This window comes from Aspergillus sclerotioniger (assembly GCF_003184525.1).
Source record: "Aspergillus sclerotioniger CBS 115572 chromosome Unknown BO94scaffold_37, whole genome shotgun sequence".
Taxonomy (NCBI): domain Eukaryota; kingdom Fungi; phylum Ascomycota; class Eurotiomycetes; order Eurotiales; family Aspergillaceae; genus Aspergillus; species Aspergillus sclerotioniger.
Window position 1 is genome coordinate 309093 of NW_020291027.1, and position 6859 is coordinate 315951.

Sequence of the window (6859 nt, forward strand, 5' to 3'; positions counted from 1 at the left end):
TAAGAAATGATAGTCAGGTGACGGTGTCTCTCTACTGTCCTTATCAATTCACCCTCTGCATGTAATTCCCAAGCACCACCTCCAAAGTATCTCCCCCGGAAACTATCTCCTAGTCCAACTCTACACCCCAGCTGTCATACTCTCATCCTCCCCACACATCCCATCCCATGCCATCTCTAGCTTAAACTCAAACTGCACCCAGCTCACATTAAACCCTTCCAGTTCCAGTCCCAATAATGAAAAATATGCAAGCTATGTCATGTAGTATCCTCCCCTCAACCCAGCTACAAGCATAAACACCGATCTGAATAAAGTTCAAATACGAAGAACCCAACCCATGACATACCGATTCCCTCATCACCCCCAACCCACGCCAATAAACAACTGATCGTATAAGCAACATATCTACCTAGGTTGGATACGTAGTATCTACATTAAATTTAAACCAAAACCATTAAAGTGTATATTTCCATCGGTGGGAATCTAGACCAACCCACCACCCAAGAAAAAAAATAAGTAGGTAATCAAGAAAGCAAAGCAAGCAAAAGAAACCCATCTCCATCTCCATCCCCAAATACGAACTCAACCCAAACACCAAGCCAAGCCTCCAATCTACACATTATCAACTAGCGTAGTAATAACCACAAGGATTAAACGATCGGATCCGGTCGGTCGGTCGGTCGGTCCAACCGGATCTCCCGCTGCAGCCCCCAAACCCCCAACCAAACCCACAAACCCAAACCTACCTACCTACCTAATACCTATCTACCTACTAGGTATCTAGATGTAGATACATAGACCGATCCATTCATTCCCATCGGCGACACCGACGCCGCCTCCCCACAAAAGAAAAATAGCAAAATGATGGAAGTGGCGCGTACCTACAGCGGAAACATCTCCCCCCTGTCTACTGTCCAGTCCAGTCCATGCAAACATTCTGCATAGCAAATCACGTAAGCAAAACAAATAAACATACACACACACAAATCATAATAATCTCAGGAATTCTTCCTACCGGTAAGCGAGCCCGTGACCGGCAGGATCCCGGACTTAAAGTACGATGAATCTGACAGGATTTGATTGGGGGTTCGGTGTTTTCCGATAGTACGTACTTTACATCTTACTTACTCGATTAAGTTTAGAGGAGGGATTTTGTCAGGTGGGGGCTATTTCATTACGGTTTGTGTTTGACTTTGTTGGGTAGGCGGTGAGATATTTACTTGCAGGTAGGTGGTTTTGAGTATCTAGTAGGAAGGTTGAGGTTGAGTACATTGTAAGTAATAAGTATAGGTGGGAGTATCAAGTATACTACTTTGTACCGCGGTAGTTAAGAAATGTTGTATCATTGGAGTATCAAGAATCATCGATACTAAACTAAGGTATAATCATGTCCAATCTATAACCACGCTAATCAAACTAACCAAACGGTATCCATCAATCGCCCCAACAGTAGCAGACTACTGGCTATCCTCATGTAAACGCACCGTTACGTTATCGCCCGGTGCATTCGTCAGGTTCACCGCCATCTTGATATCGCCCTGGGCGGTAGGTCCAACACCTTCGAAGCGATCAAACCGCTGCAACAACCGAACCAGCACGTAGCCAGCTTCCGTCAGAGCAAACTGCTGTCCAATGCAGATACGCGGGCCACCGTTGAAAGGCAGATACTCCCAACCGACCTTGCGCTCGGACCACCGGTCCGGACGGAACTCATCTGCGTCAGGGCCCCACAGATCAGGACGACGGTGCATGACAAAGGTACTGTAGAAGACCGATTGGCCCTTCTTGATGTAGATAGGGTCCGTGCCGCTGGGGCCACCGCCGGTGGGCAGGGTGGTGTTGCGCACGGCGGTACGGCGGTTACCCGGGACGATGGGGTAGAGACGGAGGACTTCGTTCAGGAAGTTCTGCAGCGGGCGGCAGGACTTGAGGTTGGCAAAGGTGATATCGTGGGGCTGGGTGTAGGTGCCGAATTCGGCCAGGATGGTGGCGCGCAGGGCGGTAAACACATCAGGGTAACGAGCCAGGAACAGCACACACCAACTCAGCAGCGACGCGGTGGTGTCACGGCCAGCCAAGAGGATGTTGAGCAACTGCGACCGCAGTTCGACGGGATCACGGGTGGCCTCGGCCAGACCGTGCAGAAAGACATAGTGAGCAGGCTTCTTCTCCGGGTCGGAAGACAGGGCAGCGTTGACGAAGCGGTCGACGTAAGCGTGGACGGCGCTGTTAAGCTCTCGGCTTTCTTTGTTGTCGACAATCCAGTAGAGCTTCTCGAAGCGGGCGCGCTGAGCGGCGTACCATTGGCCACGATCGAACTGAGCAGGGAAGTTGTCCTGGGGGATGGCACCGTTGCTAAGGGCGGCAGCCTGGCTCTGAACACTCTCGCCGAAGAGGAACTCGGTGGCGGTGTCCATGGTCAGACGGAAGAAGATGGTCTGGATGTCGGTGGCGGGGGTCCAACCAGTGGCGTCAACTGGCATAGCCTGCATGGCCAGCTGGACATGACGTTCCTCGAGGTCGAGGTCGCTGATCTGGTCACGGGTGAACTGGGGACGGAGGAGAGCACGGGAACGAGACCAATGGTCGCCATCAGCAGTGAACTGGGATTGTTAGATTGGCACAACCCGGATACGAGGGGGAAAACATACGATGCCACTACCAAGCAGCCAGTGCATGGAGTTGCGACGGACCTGGCCCAGCTCAAAGTCCTTGAACTGGGTGGCCAGGAGGGCCTGGACGTTCTTGGGTTCGGAGGTGCTGATGATGTCGGTGCCGAGCTGGCGGAATTGGAAGGTGGTGGTGTAGCGGTTCTCCCGGGCTGACAAGGTGGCAATGCGCCGGCGTGTCAGCATCGGTAGTTGCCGATCCTTGTCCAGCTGCAGGGCCTCCTTCAAGGTGTTGATGCCTAGCAGGTCGCCGGGATAGCTGGGCATGGACCCGCAGTTCCATTTGCGGGCATTCTGGACATGTTGCCAGCGGGTGAGAAGCACCCAGACCAGGTAGAGGACGGGGGTGGCCGTCGCGACAAAGAGAAGCGTCGACATGGCGGCGATGAGGAGGGGTGGAGGAGAAGCCAAGCAAGGGCTGGAAATGCGCCGGGAGGCAATTGTCTTTTATAGTCGAGTAGTCGAGTCGGGGATGGAAATCAACCGAGGCAGGACGGAACCAGCGATCAGAGTTGGTCTGGCATTTGGGGCAGCGGACAAGCCATGATTAGTCGTCGAGGTGGAACCAGAACCAGCATTGAAGAGATTGAAAGTGATGAGTGATTGGGGAGAGTTGACCGGCGAAGTCCTAGTTTGCTGGAGAGGATCGGAGGAGCCACTGGAAGAGGATGCGCCCGCGAGAAGCGGCCGAGCGGGTGGACCGACTGACTGGACCGATGAAGATGATGGGCCCGGCCAGTGGGGTGCGGTATCGGTGCCTGCCCCTTCAGGCATAAAGCCCCTGTCAAACGGCTCAAACAGCTCCCCCTCAACGGTACTTGCCCCAGACAGGAAAAAGCAATGCGCCCATACAGTACTACTAGTAGTGTACCAGTAGTGCCTCCAGCCATACACAGCACTCGAAGGATGATTAGCCTCGCGGCTGGGCCGATACAATACTACATTACCGGCACAATTCACAATTCTCACCTATCCCCAATCCCCCATCACTAATCACATTCGTCATCTTCGGCTTCAGGCCAACCGTGAAACATGTGCGCCTCCCAGATCCGAGGCAGGTTTCACTCGATCCAACCCCCCTTCGAGTTTCCACTTCCTTGGGTCCTGATCGGCATCCCAATCCGGCATGGTCATCTACCCTCTATGGTCGTACCGAGTCAGAGTACTCTGCACCGTATTCTATTCTAGTATCTCCTTTTAATGCTTCTATGTACTACACTCTATGTACAAGATCACACCTTTCGCCGGACCAACCCCCGGAAGAAATCAAAACTATTGCTGTCGCTCTGCAACTGCCACACCCGTCCTGTCGGTCGGTCATCCCAGCCCAGCTCCTCGGCCAGCAGCAATCCGTAGTCCCGCGTGATCCCCTTGATCCGCGCCCGCACGCCCCCCTCCTCCTCCAGCGTCACCACCTGGTGCATATGCAGCCAGTCCTCATAGTACATCTCCTCGAATTCCCGGTCAAATCCTGCCCGGAGAAACCGAATGTACAGCTCCTCGAATGTCGTCAGGATCCGCGCCAGCAGCTTCTCCAGCGTGATCGGGGCCGCCCGGGGACCCAGGAACCGCGCCACCAGCGCCGCCAGGGACGTCGTGGGAGACGTGTTGGTCGCGTTGACTCCAATACCCACCACCGAGATGTATTCATTCGCGCAGTAGTGCGAGTTCACCAGGATGCCGCAGATCTTGGCGTACTGCTTCTTCTCCGGCTGCTCGGGGTCCAGTGCATCTGTCGTCTGATCAGTATCGCATCATCTGCAGAGGAAGGCATCTACATACACACGTCATTTGGCCACTTCAACTTGACTGGCAGCTGCGAATACCCCACGTCGTAGCTCTTGATTCCCCGCACCACCGCCATCGCCGCCAGATACTGGGTAAATACCACCGGCGCCGATTGGATCTTGTCCAGCGGGTGTCGCAGCACCGTCGAGAAGATCAGCGCCCCCGCCGGCGACACCCACACGTTCGACCCCCGGCCCCGGCCCGCCACCTGCGTCGTGGCGCTGGCGGTGAATCCGGTTGGCAGCTGGCGCAGCAGCTTGGGGTTTCTGACAGGTCAGCTTGCTTTGCGTGCATGGGACGCCGACTTACTTTTCAAGAATCGTGTTCGTGCTGGTCACCACCTCACCGTACACCAGGTTGGCGCCAAACTCAGATGCTCCTTCTCGGGATTGAGCCTGGTACTGTCGGAGATTGGAGTAAAAGGCATGGTGGTTGAAGTAGGGCGTCAGCTTGGATGAGGGCACGTCATCGTGTACCACCAGACGCTTCACAATCGCGTTGTAATCCACAATCCCCTCTGTAGACGGCGCAGCCGGCAGCGACTCTTCCAGCTGGCTCAAGTTCCACGTGCCAGGACGCTCAATGCGAAAGGTGTCGTTCTCATCCTTGAGGATCTCGTCGTCGCCATCCTTCGTGATGATCTCCTGCCAGGACGACACCAAGTCGGCAGTCTCGGTCGGCTCCAATGCCGAGAGATGCAGCGAGGACAGCGACGGCACGGTGGTCGTGCTCTGTGTCACCTGCAAGCCCAGCTTGACCAAGACCGCCTTGAGAAAGTCCGTTCGCGCCTTGTCATCGGTTTCCAGCGCTTCCACCACCTTGGCATACTCCGACCCACCCGCCTTCTTATCCAAGTTGGCAGCCGCAAACCTAGAAATCAGCACCGCCCAGCAGCAGCAACGAACAGATCACTCACTCCGGATGCGGTCCTGTCAGGACAGCCTTCCCCTCTCCTACACGGCAATACACCACCGCCGCAGCGCCCGTCCCAGGATCAACATTCAATTCCTCCGCAAAGCTGGCCAGAACCTCCACTCCCTGATCGGCCAGCAGCGGCGCATCCACAAACACCCCACCTCCATTGTAGTAAGACCGGAAGCGATCGGGTACAATCCCCGCATTCAAGGCATCCTTGGACACCGTAATCTCCGCAGCGCGTGCCCCCGCCTCACTGTGGTATACAAATCCCCCAAAGGCACCTCCGCGACAAGTGCCAGGGTAGAAGGCGAGTTCGCGCTCGCCGATGACCTGTAAGGTCTTATCGCCGACCTCGAACTCACAACGTTTCGCTCCGTAGTATCCGCCCGCACAGAAACCAAGGTAGGCACCTCCCCGTTTGACGAATTGTTCGATGCGGCGGTTGCCAGGGCCGTTGAGGGCGCGGCAGTAGCCGAGGTCGGCGCCGCCGGGGATGACGAGCAGGGCGCAGGTGGCGGTCCAGGGCTCGCGGATGAGGGCGTCGGCGGTGACAGGAATAACGGCGTAGTGAGGGGCAAGCAGACGACGGAGGGAGTAGAGACAGTGACGGACGGATTCGACGGTGGTTCCGTTGCCTGATGACGAGGTTGTGAGTAGAGGGGATAATGGGGGTGGAGGGGAGGGAGGGGAGGTACCGGAGTAGACCAGCACGTTGACCTTTTTGCCGGTCAGATTGGGGGTCGCCATTCCGTCAACTCCCAGGCAGTTGCACGCAGCACAGCACAATGTCGGAACAAGAGAAAAAGGAGAACCCGCCGGTGGAGGTGGACGAGGCCGAGGAGGAGGATGACGAGCCGGACGAATGGTGAGTGGAGGGAATGAAGTTGGTGGTTGTGGTCGATTGGGACTGGTGACTGACGATTGGTAGGGACAAGCGGATCTTCAGCACCGGCTGTGCAGGTACCTAGTCCCCATTACTTAAGATGCAGTGGATGATACTGATGATTCCAGTGGAGCAAGAGAAAATGAACGACTGCTGGTTTCAAAAGAAAGACTGGCGGAGTTGCCAGGGCGAGGTGAGCATACCCTACTTTCATACCAACACACTTGCTCATCGACTGCACCGCAGATGGAGGCTTTTCGCGAGTGCTGGAAGCGTCAGGGCAACGACGAGCGCACCCAAACCAAGGACGCTTAACTGTGTCCAATCATGTACTATAGACCATCTATCTCAACTCTTTCCTACCTACCTACCTCCCACACCTCAGTAGACTCCCACTCAGATCACACAATCACGTGACACTATACAGCTCGACTGACTTCATTCTTCTCCCGCTTCACCACCCACACTTGCATCTCACACACCACATCCTCCAACACCACCATGACAATCATGTCCCTCCCAACACTAACGCGCTCTCTACGCGCAACAATCACCAAACCACACTCCTCCCTCCTCATCCGCCAAATCTCCACCCCCTCAA

The 6859-nt window shown here is 55.4% G+C and overlaps 3 protein-coding genes across 3 annotated transcripts; 1 reads left to right on the forward strand and 2 right to left on the reverse strand.

The window, feature by feature from the left end:
• Window positions 1-252: 252 nt before the first annotated feature.
• On the reverse strand, window positions 253-3321 carry BO94DRAFT_578874 (cytochrome P450; the record flags this gene model as incomplete). Its single annotated transcript, XM_025615235.1, has 6 exons — window positions 2652-3321; window positions 1485-2603; window positions 1129-1166; window positions 882-937; window positions 347-409; window positions 253-284 (listed from the first exon to the last, which is right to left on the reverse strand). The coding sequence occupies exons 1-6, from the start codon at window positions 3045-3047 to the stop codon at window positions 253-255; spliced, it is 1704 nt and encodes a 567-aa protein (XP_025462892.1). The 5' UTR covers window positions 3048-3321.
• A 517-nt stretch (window positions 3322-3838) lies between these two features.
• BO94DRAFT_628201 (biotin--[acetyl-CoA-carboxylase] ligase BPL1) lies at window positions 3839-6406 on the reverse strand. The gene is made up of 5 exons (XM_025617465.1): window positions 6071-6406; window positions 5374-6010; window positions 4767-5327; window positions 4452-4723; window positions 3839-4401 (listed from the first exon to the last, which is right to left on the reverse strand). Exons 1-5 carry the CDS (start codon window positions 6120-6122, stop codon window positions 3902-3904), a joined length of 2022 nt encoding a protein of 673 aa, XP_025462893.1. The 5' UTR covers window positions 6123-6406; the 3' UTR covers window positions 3839-3901.
• BO94DRAFT_476903 (uncharacterized protein) lies at window positions 6161-6573 on the forward strand (the record flags this gene model as incomplete). The annotated part of the gene is made up of 4 exons (XM_025608621.1): window positions 6161-6240; window positions 6304-6335; window positions 6387-6451; window positions 6505-6573. The coding sequence occupies 4 exons, from the start codon at window positions 6161-6163 to the stop codon at window positions 6571-6573; spliced, it is 246 nt and encodes an 81-aa protein (XP_025462894.1).
• Between the last annotated feature and the right edge of the window lie 286 nt (window positions 6574-6859).